General features: G+C 49.5%; 4 protein-coding genes across 4 annotated transcripts; 2 read left to right on the top strand and 2 right to left on the bottom strand.

Moving 5' to 3' along the window:
• Window positions 1-33: 33 nt before the first annotated feature.
• BKA67DRAFT_596032 (uncharacterized protein) lies at window positions 34-1800 on the bottom strand (the record flags this gene model as incomplete). Its single annotated transcript, XM_046105249.1, has 2 exons — window positions 34-1622; window positions 1764-1800. The coding sequence occupies 2 exons, from the start codon at window positions 1798-1800 to the stop codon at window positions 34-36; spliced, it is 1626 nt and encodes a 541-aa protein (XP_045951646.1).
• A 1932-nt stretch (window positions 1801-3732) lies between these two features.
• BKA67DRAFT_632534 (Di/tri peptide transporter 2) lies at window positions 3733-6413 on the top strand. The gene is made up of 9 exons (XM_046105608.1): window positions 3733-3834; window positions 3886-4039; window positions 4245-4502; window positions 4628-4745; window positions 4906-5163; window positions 5218-5428; window positions 5482-5671; window positions 5724-5959; window positions 6033-6413. The coding sequence occupies exons 1-9, from the start codon at window positions 3803-3805 to the stop codon at window positions 6289-6291; spliced, it is 1716 nt and encodes a 571-aa protein (XP_045951645.1). The 5' UTR covers window positions 3733-3802; the 3' UTR covers window positions 6292-6413.
• A 1987-nt stretch (window positions 6414-8400) lies between these two features.
• Window positions 8401-10754, top strand: BKA67DRAFT_586992 (putative lipase). Its single transcript, XM_046104288.1, has 2 exons — window positions 8401-9225; window positions 9342-10754. The coding sequence occupies exons 1-2, from the start codon at window positions 8628-8630 to the stop codon at window positions 10631-10633; spliced, it is 1890 nt and encodes a 629-aa protein (XP_045951644.1). The 5' UTR covers window positions 8401-8627; the 3' UTR covers window positions 10634-10754.
• A 1580-nt stretch (window positions 10755-12334) lies between these two features.
• Window positions 12335-14683, bottom strand: BKA67DRAFT_527339 (uncharacterized protein; the record flags this gene model as incomplete). The annotated part of the gene is made up of 1 exon (XM_046098845.1): window positions 12335-14683. A coding segment is annotated over one exon (2349 nt), but the record flags the coding sequence as incomplete, so codon positions are not given.
• Between the last annotated feature and the right edge of the window lie 227 nt (window positions 14684-14910).

Raw genomic sequence — 14910 nt, 5'->3', positions numbered from 1 at the left:
TGTCAACACAGATCTCATGTGGTATTCTCCCCGTTAGAGCTTGAGATCCCACCTCCCGTCATTTATTGGTAGCTTGTCGACGATGATGATCTTCTCGGGTATGGCATGCGCTGGCAACTGTGACTCTAATGTCTCATTCAATTGCTCCTCAACCATGTGCTTGACCTGCTGTAGTAATGGTTGGTTTGTTAGGCTATGAGACTCGCGGCCCTCATGATCGCTGGGGAATTGAAACAGAACCCTCCCTCGCCTGTTAACGCTGTACTTGTGAAAGATTGCATCAAGTCCGCCGCGCTGAGAATTTTGCCTGGCCCAGCTGATCTCGACCCGGTAGCCGGCTTGTTTGGCTATCTCTTGGAGATCGAGTGCAGATAGGGAAGGCTGGTTCTGAGCACGTTCCCTAATCGATGATAGCCAATTGTCCCCCTCTAGTGTAGTGCTTTGCTCGTAGTCCTCGAGCGAGTCCACCACATTTCTCTCAAAATTAGTTTTGCTGTAGGTAATGTTGCTCACAGCCAGGACTCTTGGGGAGGTCTCCAAACGCTGCAACAGATCTTTGTGGTCAAGACCTTGCTGGCTGAAGTCAATCCACTCATCGTTCCTGATGTTGTGGATATCTTGACGGTGGGTAGTTTGGTTCGGGCACCTCAAATGTAAGACCGCCGCGTAACGATAGCAGCTTAACTCGTTGGTTGCCCTCATCCTTTTGGGAATAATCTCCACGTGGTCGACAAGGTCTGGGAATCGATGCGGGAGGCAAGTGAAAAATGCTGGGTCGACAAGCAATTCTAGCTCTTGCTGTGCGATTTCCGCAATCTTTTCACGTAACAGTCTCTTGTTGACCTTCTGTCCCGCAGAGTAGAGCACTTTACTGACTGAAAACTCCTTGTAGAGTGCATATGACCGTATATCGCCAAAGAAAAGTGTCCGAACAGTCCCGAGCTGCAACACGCTCTCAACAACTTGAAGTAAATACTCTTGGCTGGGAAAGTATTGAGCAACAGAGTTGACGACAACTACGTCAGGGGAAGTAGGAAGTTTTAATGATCCTAGATCCGCCGCTGTCGCCTTGTACATGTGTATTCGGTGCACCCAACTAGGCCTCGATCTCGTCGTCTTGTCGATGAATTCAACTGCCGTTTGTGACATCTCTAGACCAACATAAGAGTGTGCATCATTGATGAGGTTGAAAAGGATCATGCCTGATCCAGTTCCTATCTCAAGAACGTGCAGTCCAGTACCCCCATCAAGTATTGCTGTGATGGTTTCGTCCAGCCACTCATTCATCTCCACTTTGTTAAGCTCACTTCCATCATACATGGATGTCCACCCGACGAAATCGCGGCCCATTGCATTTGGCTCGATGTCCTCCATCGCCAAATAGGTGTATCCATTCCAATAACTGTCCCAGAATTGAACACGTTGTAGCTCGTGGTCTTGTCTGTTCTGCTCTTTGGTCTCGTTGTGGTTTACGGTTGAGAGTCGCCGGAGTGTGACAAATGCAACAATCTCTGCGTCTTGATCAAGTTCCGCATGCCTCAACACCGCCAAAACATCCTCGACGGACTCTTGACTACGGATGATGTGCTCAATCTTTTTCAATTCATCCCATTCTTCTGACGCTTTGTTGCCAAGGCTGGTTGGACCCTCATTTGCATTAACGCCTTCTTCAGCGTACAGAGCAATGTGCTCTGTACCCTGTTGTCCGCTTATGATAAATGCATCTTCTACGGGCTTTTCCCTTGCGGTGGCAAGAGACGTACCAATGTCCCATAACTTCTGAATTCTTTGAGTATCCATGATGATCGGGGAGAACGGTAATTAGAAGACAGGGGTCTCTTAGTTGAATGGGCTTTGCCTACGCCTGGAGGTGAAGTTTGGGGGCCTTGGATATCTTCGTAGCTTGAATCAGGTATAGCACTGGAAGCAACCCCATCGCTGATGTATATATGCCAAAAGGTGTGGGTCGTGTCATGCATGCATCAGAAGCAGTTTTACCATTAGAGGGTTATGTTCTTGTACATCTTTCTTGTAATGTACCTATACTTGAATTTCGTTATTTTTGTATTATCGTCTTAGTGATAGACCACGCGACACTTGAGCGCGTACGACTTACACGAGAAAAAGAAAGTCAAGACGTTCCCTCATTTGAACAATACCAAAGCTCAAGACTGAGCCTAACCAGCTCCTAAGCATAACAGCATAGGCAAGATGTAGAGAGGTCAATGCACATACTAAGTTCTTGGACCGTTGTGGAGATCCGGTCAATTGGATTTGCTAATCCCTGCTGCAAAAGCAATTCGTAGGCCAAATCCTTGCGTGGTGTTTCTGTAGCTGCGTGTGCCTGGCAGCCCTGGTTTCTCCGCTTTGCCCTGCATAATTGTCTCACCCCATGACCCTTTTCGGCCTGCCGCGCATGTCACATCGGCAACCTTCGGTTGGAGCTGTATAACTGGGATAAGATGTCTTCGATGCTTTTAGGGTTAAATTAGAGGATAATGACTTTGCAGCCGCTGGGATTGATACCCCAGGGTCCGGCTGCTCGAAGTCACCCGAGGTAACACAACAATGCTTTTACGCTAGAGTATGTCAAGGCGTCCAACTTTATGGGAATTATGTATACGCCGGCTATAACCTTGGAGTTAGAGGCGATCTCAAGGCTGTCGGTCGACTTAAGAACCACACTAGTTTTGTACTGTCTCAACCGTTAACGGCCGGACCCGTGAGGATCAGGAGCGCCAGTCGGGGAACGAGAGTGTGCGGACTGTACACTAGGACAGGCGGGGTGTGTAGAAGAATACTCCCAAATGACCACGATTTCTCGTACTACTAGTACTATATTGACAAGCGGCTCGGAAAATTTGAGATGATACGCAAAGATGTGAAAGTTACGGATCTGTACTTATGCATTAGAAACGCTGCTATAAGGAGCTATTAGCGATACCATACTATTGAAGACTAGACCAGATTAGGTTAGTTTAGTCTAGTCTAGGTTAGCGACAAAAGGCAGTGCCAAGCTCGCTTAGCTGGCTAAAAAGGTTAGACACACCCCCGCACCCCAGATTTACCATAGAGACGTGGAAGGAAAGATGGCATACAGGCCATTTTGTTATTCAACACTGACCCATGAAAAGGCCCGCTTTATCCCAATAGCCAATAGGACTTCCAGCCCCTGGATGGCGCGATGACTGTCCTATTGGCATTTATAGCTTTAGACTGGCTGCATTCCCAGCGGCATAGATGATACGTACTATATAGCACCTGCAGGATGAATCCATAGGTGAAGTCAGAAAGCATTGATGTACTCAGTCAATAATAGCGCACAAAGTTCCCCGGTGGGCTTCAAGTGCCGGCGCTTGCTGGAACAGATTCAAGGCTTGCCTGAACTAAGTTGATCTTGTGTATAAACATATGAAAATTGCTGAGACATTTCTCACACCTTCAGGACATGAGAAATTTAAGTGCAAACCAATTCTCACCAAGCTCGTTCACCATCAATAGCTACGCACTTAATATCATGGGGCTTGCATGGGAATGGCAGATCTACCCTGCATTTTACTGGTCGGATTATATTCCCATTGCCACGTCTGCACTTATGCGCCGTCTAACTGCATGCCAATTGGTCAAAGATTCCGCTTCTCTCTCAAGGGTTGTCTTCTTAAAACAAGCGTTCAGTGAATCTGGGCGCGCTATTGTAGTCCTAGCAAAGTACCTTATAAATAGAGTGAGCTCCCGGGTGATCAAAATCTGGGAGACATGGATGCCTGATAGTCGGAGGAAGTAACTGTTCTGTCTTGTTAAAATGGAGAAACACACTGTGACCAATGTCGATGAGTAGATATCCCGTCTTCGATCATTCTTGTCAACCACCGCTGACTTGACTAGGATTTTGTTTGCTGCGAGGCAGGCCAGCAGGACATATGGTCTTAAAGGTGATGACGAATTCGTGCATACTCCTGACGGCGAGGTTCCAAACGAGTATGAGAGAAGCAAACTTCGCTTAGTTAGTGACAAGATACCGTTGTCAGCATGGCTAGTCGTAAGTAAATCATCCAGGTCGATGCTTATCAAGTGGCTGTCCTCTGGAATTCACAACAACGAATTTACCACCTACCAATCCCCCCCTTCAACAACCCAACCCAAAATACTTTTCTGGTTTTCTTTTTTGTTTCTTTCTCTCTCCCCAAAAAGGGACACGTCGCTTTGTTCCCAAATACATAGATAAAGCTGACTTATGACATCAGTGTATCGTCGAGACTGCAGAGCGCTTCTCGTACTACGGCACGGCCGGTCCCCTTCAGAACTACATGCAGAATCCTTATGGAAGTGGCCTAAGACCTGGAGCTCTTGGCTTGGGTCAAGCGAATGCCAGTAGCATCTGGTACGGTTTCAACCTCTACATGTTCGTCACCCCGCTTGTTGGTGGTGTTATTGCCGACTCTTGGCTCGGTCGCTATCGCACGATTTGTTGGGGAGTCGCGTTTCAGTTGGCTGGGCTTCTAGTACGTGAACTCGAAATCTTCAGTCTTCTTTGAAAGTTTGTTTCTCGATTTCTTTGTAGGGGTGGTCGGAAAGATCTCGAGGAGTCCGCCTCAGCAAGACTAGCTGACCTGCTGTCGGCGCACAGATAATCTTTTTGACCTCATTGCCGTACTCACTTGAGCATGGTGCGGGCCTTGGTGGCCTCATCGCCACACTCGTCCTCCTTGGCACCGCTTCCGGCGGTATTAAGTCTAACGTTTCGGGTAAGAAGAAACAGTGCATTGTGCCCCGCAGCCCCACATTTTGGCACATTTCCAACGTCCATAGCGTCTTTTAGCATTTCAAGTGTCCAGTACAGGTGCCAGCGCCATCGGACTGCCAGACCTTCCCTGCGGAAAATACAACTGACAGAGAGTTTTATAGTGATGATCTTTGACCAGTACCCTGAAACCAAGGCCAAGCTGCGTACCTTGAAATCTGGTGAAAGGGTTATTGTCGACCCTTTGATCACTATAACGAACATTTACATGGTCTTCTACAACTTGCTATGTATAGGATGCCTTTCGGGTATTCCGGCAACGTATCTTGAGCTCAGAGTCGGCTTCTGGGCCACATTTCTGCTAACTTTTTGCGTCTTTTGGATCTCAGTAGTTGGACTTGCGCTCGGTCGGAAAAAATATGGTTGGTCAGACCAGTGTCGCACGACTCCCGGCCGTCTACTGACATATAAAACAGTGAGAAACAAGCCTCAGCCAGTACTTGGGAAGGCTTTTCAAGCTCTGTGGATGGCCGTAAGAAATGGCTTCAATATGAACGCGGCCAAGCCTTCTTTCCAGGCTCGATTACGCCAAATCGGACGAAATGGCTCTTCCGAGCACATAACGTGGGGTTGGGACGATCGTTTTGTCGAGGAATTGAAACGTGGACTATATGCATGTCGAGTATTGTGGGACACCCCTTATCCAGTAAATGAGGCATTCACTAATGGCATAAATTTAGCATACCACTACCGATTGCTTGGCTGTGCTACCTCCAAGCAATGAACAATTTGGTCTCTCAAGCTGGAACGATGGAAACGCATGGACTTCCAAACGATATTCTTTACAACTTCCAATTGATCATCGAAATAGTAATAATTCAGGTTCTACGAACACTAGTATATCCTTTACTTCGTAATCGGCACATCAAGGTAAGATATCTTCGCATAAATATGCCATCCAAAATTGACCTAATAACTATAGCTCGGACCAATACGTCGTATTACCTTCGGATTTGCTGCCGGTGTCCTGGCTACTGCTTGGGCAGCCATCGTGCAGCATATTGTCTATTCAGCGGGGCCATGCTACGAGTTTCCACTCATGTGCGAGGCCAGTAAAAACGGTACCATACCGAATCAGGTCAACGTGATGTTGCAGTTTCCATGCTACGTATTGTTCGCCTTGAGTGAGGCAATGTTTTCCATCACCGCGGCCGAGTAGTAAGCAGCTTTTCCAACGCGCTTTCGCCTTGTCCAAAATTCTATAAGTATTGTCTGACAATGAAGTTCATAGTGCTTACACGAAAGCGCCGACGAGTATGAAGAGCGTGGTGTCGGCGCTCAACCTATTCACGGTCGCCGTAGCGAGCGCTTTGGGAATTGCTGTTTCGCGGGCAGCTGTGAACCCAGGTCTGACTATAATGTATTCCTCGCTTGCTGCCGTGTATTTTGTAGTCACCTGTTTATTTTGGTTCTTTTGTCGTGGATACGACGATCTAGAGGAACAATTCTTTGACCTTGATGCCAAGAGTAGTTCGCAAGCAAGTCAATGAAAAATTTGCAGAAGATATTGGCTCGGTACCTTAACAATATGGTTATCGTCAAACTTTGCTGGCCTTGGCCTTGGGCTTGATAGTGTAGAGCAGACCACAATCTATCTAACTTGGTGTACTACAAATCATCGATTACTTCTCGTCTATTTATTTTTGCTCCTCTAAATGTATCAAGCTTACTACAATTCGTACCATTTGGTGGGATCCATGCGTGAGTGGCTTCCTCTAAAACCCCCCACTGGCTTGCTCAGACTTTGGCCAACATTGCAATAGTGCGTGCTTTCTATACTGAGGCCTCTCCATGGATGAATCCTGAGCCAGAATAAACAAGTGGGGCCTATTTTCATGAAAGCATTCTGTTTACCGATCTACCCATAGCATAAATCTATATATTGGATAATTGGGTTCGTTCAGTTGGTGTGAGCATCAATGGGTTCTTTAAACCCCGGGCCGTTGCCATATAGCGCTACAAGGTATGTAAGAACGGCGAGATTGGACATGCCGGTCGCACGGGACTCTTAGCTCATGTGATCATTTCTACACGTGATGGTTAATTATCAAGGCAGAAGGCCGAGTCAAGGATTTTGACTTCGCATTAAATGCAAAGTTGCACGGTAACTTCTATCAGGTATCAATCAAAGCCGCAATTTGCGTGGCTGGAGGATAGCCTTCTCGGCGGCATAATGTTCTGGTCTGGTCCACGAGAATAACAGTCCAGCTTACTGAAGCAGGGCGGTGAGCCGTGTTGGTCCTGCGGTCACCTATGATCCGTCGCAGTCACACTTTTCCTCATTGGTCGCTCTGAGTGCTACTACTTACCATCCGAGGCATATATGCAGCCATCCATACTATGCACAGTTTTGACCAATTAGGCACCTTCTAGCACTTGATTGAATAAATCACAATAGTTTCAACTGCGTCAACTCAATCACCAATGAGGTTGCACCGGTGACTGGGCTCAGACGCGCCAAGCGAGCTCAGAGCAGACCATGGTGCTATGGCAGGGATAGCGACAGACACGAGACAAGCAAATGACACTTTCTGCATGTCGTATTCAGCCTCGACTACGGCTGACATGTACAGTATGATATATCTGTCCATGGTGGTGCATGCTGTCCACTTCGTAGAGCAAGCTCAATGACTAACTATGCAGGTCATTTTGAGTTTCATTTGTATGATAGTTCGTCACATAATATGAGTAGTCCAACCGTTTGTGCCGTGTGTGTCACATGTGCACGCCCAAAGACCGCAGTGGGGCAGGTGTTTTCCCAGGGGGTACATCTGTTCTTGTGCATAAAAGCATTGTGGAAAAGCACTATTACTTGCCCCGCTGCGATCAGTTATGCTCTATACCATAGTATGTCACATGTGCAGTGTATGTCACATGTGCAGTGTATATCACATGTGCAGTATATGTCACATTTGCAGTGTAAGCATAGGTGAAGTGTATGTCATCGGTGCAGGACGCTAGACATCAAACATGCATATGCACTTCGTAACAGATACGTATTGAGCTCTCTTTGTGAACTCAACATGTTAATGTATCCTAATAGAAATTGTACGAATATGCTACGAGGCCGGTGTGTTCGGTTGTGTCTCCTGCATCAACGGGTCTAGAACTACGCTCTAGAACTACGCCCTAATGCTGTATTTCAGTGGCAACTGCGAGCAATAGACTAAAGCAAACGAGACAACTTTGCTTGCATCCTGCCAATTCATTCCGTACTGCGAATGCAATTGTTTTTTCAATATGGGACTCCACGTATTCCACAAGCAATGAAGTCCGCGACATTTGTGCACCTTAATTATTTTGCTTCCACATCTGGACTTATCCCGATCCAGATGGGGTTTTACCCGCATCCCATGTCTTGCTTCTTCCATCTGGGTTAACAGCCATGTTTTCCCCCGAAAGCGTATGATCATATGCTACCTTGGGCTTTGCGAATAGCCAATTCTCAACTCGTTCATTCACTCATTCATACCAGATTAATCTTGATGGCGACACATCACCAAGTTCAATTAAATCTGGCTTTCTTCGATTCTCACCACGTCATAGTTCTAGAGCTAGCGTAGAGCTTAGTAAAATGTCTAATTTTTATGTGAAAGTAGCTTGATGGTACTCGGGGCTAACGTTATCATAAAATAGAACACGAAAACGTAGTGCTCTTATGACCGGATGGCTGGCTTTTGATTGGTGCTATTTTTTACTAAAGGAAGACCTTCTGCTTCTCTCCTTCTCTCTCTCCTTTTCTCTCTATCTCTCATCTCGATCACTAACTCTGGACCCTGAAACTCCTTCTATAACTTCTAAAAGAAGTCTAGCCGTATGTTAAAACATGGATCGAATGAGGTGGCTAGTGAAAAATCTCCCGTCAGCGGCAGCGGCAGTGGCTGTGACGTTGTTGCTCATTAGCGGCGACGGGGCGTTCGCCTCACCCTCGGACGCCAGAGCCACTATTTCAAAGGAACCTACAGACACCAATCCGCCCACAGTCTATGATCCGGACCACAACGTGACTTACGTCGGTGTTGCTCGTAATGGCATCGAAATCTTCCTCAACATCCCGTATGGTGCGGACACGAGCGGCGCGAATCGATTTCGGCCGCCGCAGCCGGCTACCGTACCATCGGGGTCCACTATCATCGCCCAGGCGTACGGTCCGGCCTGTCCACAGGCGCTCCGCAATTCCACAAACCCCTTGGAGTTGAGTCCCATAACTCAAGTGTCGGAAGACTGTCTGAACCTGAACGTGGCGCGGCCGAAGGGGCTAAAACCCTCAGACAATCTGCTGCCCGTCATGGTGTATATCCATGGTGGAAGCTATTTTGTGGGCTGGAATGGCGATTTGAGCATTGTGCCGGACGGGTTGGTACTACAGGCGGACGAAAACGGGACCCCGGTTATACATGTTGCCATGAATTACCGGCTAGGGGGTAAGTGAGGGTGGTCATTGCCAATCTCTCCTTCCCTTTCTTCCGTCACCAGACCCAACATGTTACACAGTAAGGGGGATGATTATGCTGATGCTAACCTTTTCGTGTACGTATAGTTTTTGGTTTTGCACAATCGGATGCCTTGCGCGCTGAAAAGTCCGAGAACGCTGCGCTCCGCGACCAACGACTCGCATTCGACTGGGTACGCCATAACATTGCATATTTCGGCGGAGACCCAAGCCGCGTTACGATTTTCGGGCAGTCGTCGGGTGGAGTGTCCGTGGGGCTGCACCTGCTTGCCTATGGCGGTACCCAGCCATTCCACTTCCATCAGGCCATCTGTCAATCGCAGGCGCTCGCACCGGGCATTACGGGTAACTTCACGCGCGACGCTATGCAGGCGGTTGTCGACGCGACGGGCTGCAACGTGACGGCCTTCGACAGCATCGAGACCGTAGCCTGCCTAAGGGAGCTTGATACTGAGGTACTGGAGAGCGCGGCGCTGGACACGTGGCAGTACGACAACGCGCACAATGGCGGCGACGTGTGGCTGCCCGTCGTAGACGGTGACTTCCTGCCCGCGGCGCCATCACAATTACTCCGGGATGGCCGGTTCGCGGCGGTCCCGGACGATGTGAACGCCATCATGATTGGCTGGTGCGACGACGACGTCAACCAGTTCATAGACCCAAGCATTGAGACGGCTGCGGACACACGGAGTTTCATCGGTGAATTCATTTCCGGTGTATCGTCCACAAACCTCGATACCCTGCTTGCGCTGTATCCGGTCTCAGATTTCGACGACGACCCAACTGCCGGGCTGAGCGCCGAGTTCTATCGCGCGGCGCGTATACAACGAGACGTCATGATGGTATGCCAACCGATCTACTTAGGCTCGAGCTTAGCCGCGGCTGTCAAGGATACTAGTGACGACGACGACTTCCGCGTGTATATTTACGACTGGAACCAAACGATGCTGGACACGGCGTTGCAGTCCTCGGAGAACGTGACAGGCCTGGGCTCTATCCACACGAGCGAGTTCGCCTACGTCTTCGGCAACCTAAGCCGCTACGACGTGGACGGCTACGCGTACGCGCCAACAGACGCGGACTGGGTGCTTGAGCAGCGCGCAAGCCGCAGCTGGGCGGCCTTCGCGACGACCGGGCGACCTGGTACATTGGCTGGCAAAATTGTGGACGACGACATCTTTCAAGGGTTTGAGCCGGGCTTAGATGCGGATGGAGAGCTATTGGGCGTTTACGTGATTGGAGGCCCGAACCAAGGGTGGGGCACGGTAGAGAGCGACGATGGCAGGTCTCCCAGCCCATGGAAGATTAGCGCACAGAAGTTGAGAGAGCGTTGTGCATTCCTCAATTCGGAAGAGATGATTGAAGGGATAAGATATTAGTCGTTTGGTTCATCTTTGTGTATTGTTCGTTCTTATTTGCTTTCTTTTCTTTTTTTCTCCTTTATCCTAACGTAGACAAATGACAAGAATCAATCGCTACAGAGAGCCGTTGCGTTTCCGGAGAAAGTACTTAAGTATTTAGAAGGACTGGTTTTATTTATTTACAGTGAGAAAGCGAGACTGAAACTTAAAAGCGGAGAAAAACTATAGAATTCGAGACATAAAACTCAAAGACATAAAACTATAACTTTAAACCAATTCACGCAGCAAATGTCCAGCCGTACGATACCATAACAATTGAGTAGCCACATATCTCTAGACTAGGCCAGAGTACCTAATTACAAGACCCTCCCTCAGTACTCATTAATGACATCCTTTCGTATCTCATATCTTTCCATGCTCTCGAGATAGTCGCCTCAAGACGTCTGCAGACTCTATTAGCGTGTCGCGCTGGTAGAATCTAGGACTACAGATAAAGGTAATGGCCCATTGATCTCTTTGTGGCTTCGCGAGAATATATATCGTTGGATCCGTATAAACCATTGGGCCTTCCACTATCTCGATCTGTGTCTCTGTTCCACGAGTTTGTAGCGACGGGTTTTCTTCTATGTTCTGGAATTGCAGTATGAAGCCGAATTGGTCGGTTGGATCCCAGGTAGTTGATACCTTCGCGATATCGCTCATCTGGCTTGCTTCGAAAGCCAAGCTGGCGATACGCTGGTTGTGTATGGACTGCAACACATCGTCGAATCTCGTATCTTCGTCAAACTTGACCCGTAGGGGAATGAAATTCACGCATGGTCCGGCGATCTCCAATTGATGGGGAGACATGGTGCGGCCCGATACAAGCACTCCGACTGTAACGTCGCTTAATCCTGTAAGTTTCGAGATTGCCAATGCGGTTATGGCAAAAAAGGCGTTCGCGGCAGAAAATTTGCTGTGGGGTGCATCTATTTTAACGGTATGCTCGGTCATCATTGATGACGGGCTGGGTGTGTCAAAGCTTAGCCGGGTAAGGGTGGAACCAGCCAGGAGATTCTGCCAGAAGGGGGCCGATAGCTTGCGTTGGTCTTTCATACTCTGTATGTACGCCGAGAATGACATGAGGGGAGGTGGTGCATTTTTGTCAAGAAATGCGGCCAGCGAGGTGACTATCTGTGTCAGCATGAAACCATCGTACAGTGCGTGGCTCAGACGCATTGCTAGTCGTGTCGGTTCGCCAGGGCACTGAAAGATGGCCATTCTGAAATCGCACTTTCCAAACTCTAGCACCGAATTGTCATTCGCGAACCACCGTTGTGACGCTTCCGCAGGGCACCCAGCTGTGTGGATTGAAATATTTAACGGAATATTCTTGGGGATAACCTGCAGGTATTCGTCATCGATATGTACGAATATAGCGCGGAGCATATCAATGTGCTGCCATAATTGGTTGCAAGCGTTTAGGAGCTGCTCGGGCTGGACGGCGGGAGGGACGTCGAAAAAGAATTGCTGGGTTCTACCAAGCGGAGTTGAAGCGGCGTATTTGATACACCCCTCTTGAAAGTCCGTAATGGGAAGAACATCCACGATTGTTGTGTCCTGAGAATAGTGACTACGGAGTATGGAGTGGATCCGGTCCATATTAACCCGTACAAGAGAGAAGGGTGTGGGTTCGTGGCTGGCGACACTTTGAGTGGTAATTTTGCCAGCCATGTCCCTTAGATGAGGATGGCGGAAGACGTCGGCTATATTAAGATTCAGACCCCTATTCCGGGCAGCAGCCACCAGACGCATGGCACTGACAGAATCACCGCCGATGCGCGAAAAGTTATCGGTGACGGAGATACTGTTCGCGTCAATGGGCAAGACGGAGGCCCAAAGCTGCTGGAGCTGCCTCTCGGCCTCTGTGCTTGGTTCGTGACGGGGCCCATGGGAACGAGCTGGATTCAAGTCGGCCAGCTGCTCGAAGGTCATGGCAGCGACGAGGTCCCGCAGGCGGCGGCGGTCGGTCTTACCGGTGCCGGTCAGGTCAATATTAGATATGGGGATATAGGCGGTGGGTATCATGTGGACAGGTAGATTCTGTGAAAGACTTTCTTCGATCGAGGTGATCAGCGCGACGAGGGTGGCGTTTCTCGTCGCCTCGTCCGCGTTAGCGGACTCGCCGATAGCCAGAAAGGCAGCAAGCAGCGGTGCCGTGCTCCCTGATGGCCGTACAACGTCAGCCACGACAGCGATATCCGGGTGAGCAGCGAGGCATTGGCGCAAGTGGTGTTCTACATCGCCGAGCTCAACGCGCTGGCCGCGGATTTTGACCTGGTCGTCCTTACGGCCAATGAAGTGGAGGGAGCCATCAGGGTTGTAGCGCACGAGATCGCCGGTACGATACAAGCGGCCACGACGACCAGGCACTCCTGGTCCCCCTCGAAGGAGCCACGGTGGGTCTTCGATGAAGGCTGCGGCAGTCTTTTCTGGATCTCCTAAGTACCCCTTGCCAACGATCGGCCCTTCCAGCCAGAGCTCTCCGGTCTCGCCGACTGCCACCAGTCCGGAACCATCCGTGCAGACGATCCAGGTGATGGCACCACAGCCTTGACCGATTCCCGGTTCTGCGTCATCTCCTGGTAATATTGCTGATACTGTGCTTGTAATGGTGCATTCAGCAGGCCCGTAAGGATTGCGGATGGTCGAGCAGTTAATCCAGTCTATCACGTCCGACGCGCCAACTCGCTCGCCACCAAAAACAATCGTTCGTATACTTGGTACCTCTGCCGGTGAAATCTGTCGTGCGACAGTTGGTGTTAAATCAAGGTAGTTCGCTCGCAAGTCTCTAATTGCAGCACAAATATCGTTCCTCCGTTGGTTCTCGCTAGGAATGCACATGCAACCCCCGGCAGTCAGTGTATGCAATGCGTCCGACCAAGCAACATCGAAAGCGTACGAGGCGAAATCAAACACGCGACACGTTGAATCAAATCCGAGAGCGACTTGTTGGTGGGCGATAGCGCTACTAAAGTTGGCGTGCGTGATGATAGCTCCCTTTGGGTTACCAGTGCTGCCGGAGGTGAACACGACGTACAGGATATTGTCGGGTTTGATGGTGGCTGGTTGGAATTTGTGGTCAGGAGGAACCTCTCGCATTAGAGTCTCAGGGACAAGTACTGTGCTTTCCGGTTCCTCCGTACGTGGTAACCGGTGCACCAGGGGCTCGTTAGTCACAGAAGAAAGAATGACCCGGTGAGAGGAGTATGCAAAAGCCTGCTGGACGATAGTGCGTAGGCGAGCCTCGGGGTGGGTGGTGTCCATGGCGACGGAGGCGGCGCCCGCCTTCATGACGCCAAGCATGGCCACCGGCGCCCACATAGATTTCTCGAAGCAGAGCGGTATAATATCACCATGACCAACGCCGGCATTGACTAGGTAAGTTGCCAGTGCGTCAGAGATGGTGTCAAGCTCGCGGTAAGTTAGGTCGCCGTCCCAGGCGCAGACAGCGGGAGCGTTCGGCTGTTGGTGGACAATGTCGGCGATCAGGTGGTGCACGCAGGCGTGGATGGTTTCGGGCACGTCAGCGTTCCAATGCCAAATGTCGGCAAGCTCTTTCTGGGTAATAGTTTCAACTTCTTCTATCTTCTTTTTTGGAGGCACGTCGTTGCAAAGCTGCCGCACGGCCTTTTGGAGCTTACATGCCCAGCTTCGCCCTGCTTCAGGATCACCAACATGTACGCAGTGATCTACTGAAACCCGTACACCACTGGATCCTTCCTCAAAGAAGCGAACAACTAGCCCATAGCGGGAATCCCTGTTGTCAACACCTTCATAGACCCCGTTCAATTCCTCTCTGCCGGCCAAGGTAGAAATATGTGTGCTTTCTCCCTCAAGCCATTGCTCAAACACCAATAGTACATTTGTACATAGCGGGCACAATGACTGTGTCTCTATTCGGCCGATGCGCGTCGAGGAATCGTTATCAGTGCTCCCGTCTTCAAGTTCCTTGGCGAGTTGCCAGATGTTTTCATCCACTTTGAAGTTCTCCCGTATGAAGTTACACTTCCCCCTACTCTCTATCATAATATCGGGCTTCCCCATGTCGTGCCCGGCAAATGCCAACCAGGCGGCCATTGCCGCCACCGGCATAGGAGTCTTCATGTACGATCCCATGATCTTACGAAAAGGTTTGGCAGTCAGATTATATAAAAAATAAAACGTTGTATTCCCAGTCTTGAGATAACAAAGACCATTCGGCTATTTAATTAAAGTGCCTAGCTTGAATCTGCTTGAAGGATGACGGAGAAAAA

The sequence above is a fragment of the Truncatella angustata genome (assembly GCF_020726525.1).
Source record: "Truncatella angustata strain MPI-SDFR-AT-0073 chromosome Unknown BKA67scaffold_12, whole genome shotgun sequence".
NCBI lineage: Eukaryota > Fungi > Ascomycota > Sordariomycetes > Amphisphaeriales > Sporocadaceae > Truncatella > Truncatella angustata.
This window is presented reverse-complemented; position numbering and strand designations above follow the sequence as displayed.

What these genes read in the sequence shown, in the direction of transcription:
- BKA67DRAFT_586992 (XM_046104288.1), top strand. Translation starts at nt 8,628, where the DNA reads ATGGATCGAATGAGGTGGCTAGTGAAAAATCTCCCGTCAGCGGCAGCG. An exon ending in CATGAATTACCGGCTAGGGG is followed by an intron (nt 9,226 to 9,341) that starts GTAAGTGAGGGT and finishes GTGTACGTATAG; the next exon opens with TTTTTGGTTTTGCACAATCG.
- BKA67DRAFT_632534 (XM_046105608.1), top strand. Translation starts at nt 3,803, where the DNA reads ATGGAGAAACACACTGTGACCAATGTCGATGA. An exon ending in TATTAAGTCTAACGTTTCGG is followed by an intron (nt 4,746 to 4,905) that starts GTAAGAAGAAAC and finishes AGAGTTTTATAG; the next exon opens with TGATGATCTTTGACCAGTAC. An exon ending in TTCGTAATCGGCACATCAAG is followed by an intron (nt 5,672 to 5,723) that starts GTAAGATATCTT and finishes TAATAACTATAG; the next exon opens with CTCGGACCAATACGTCGTAT.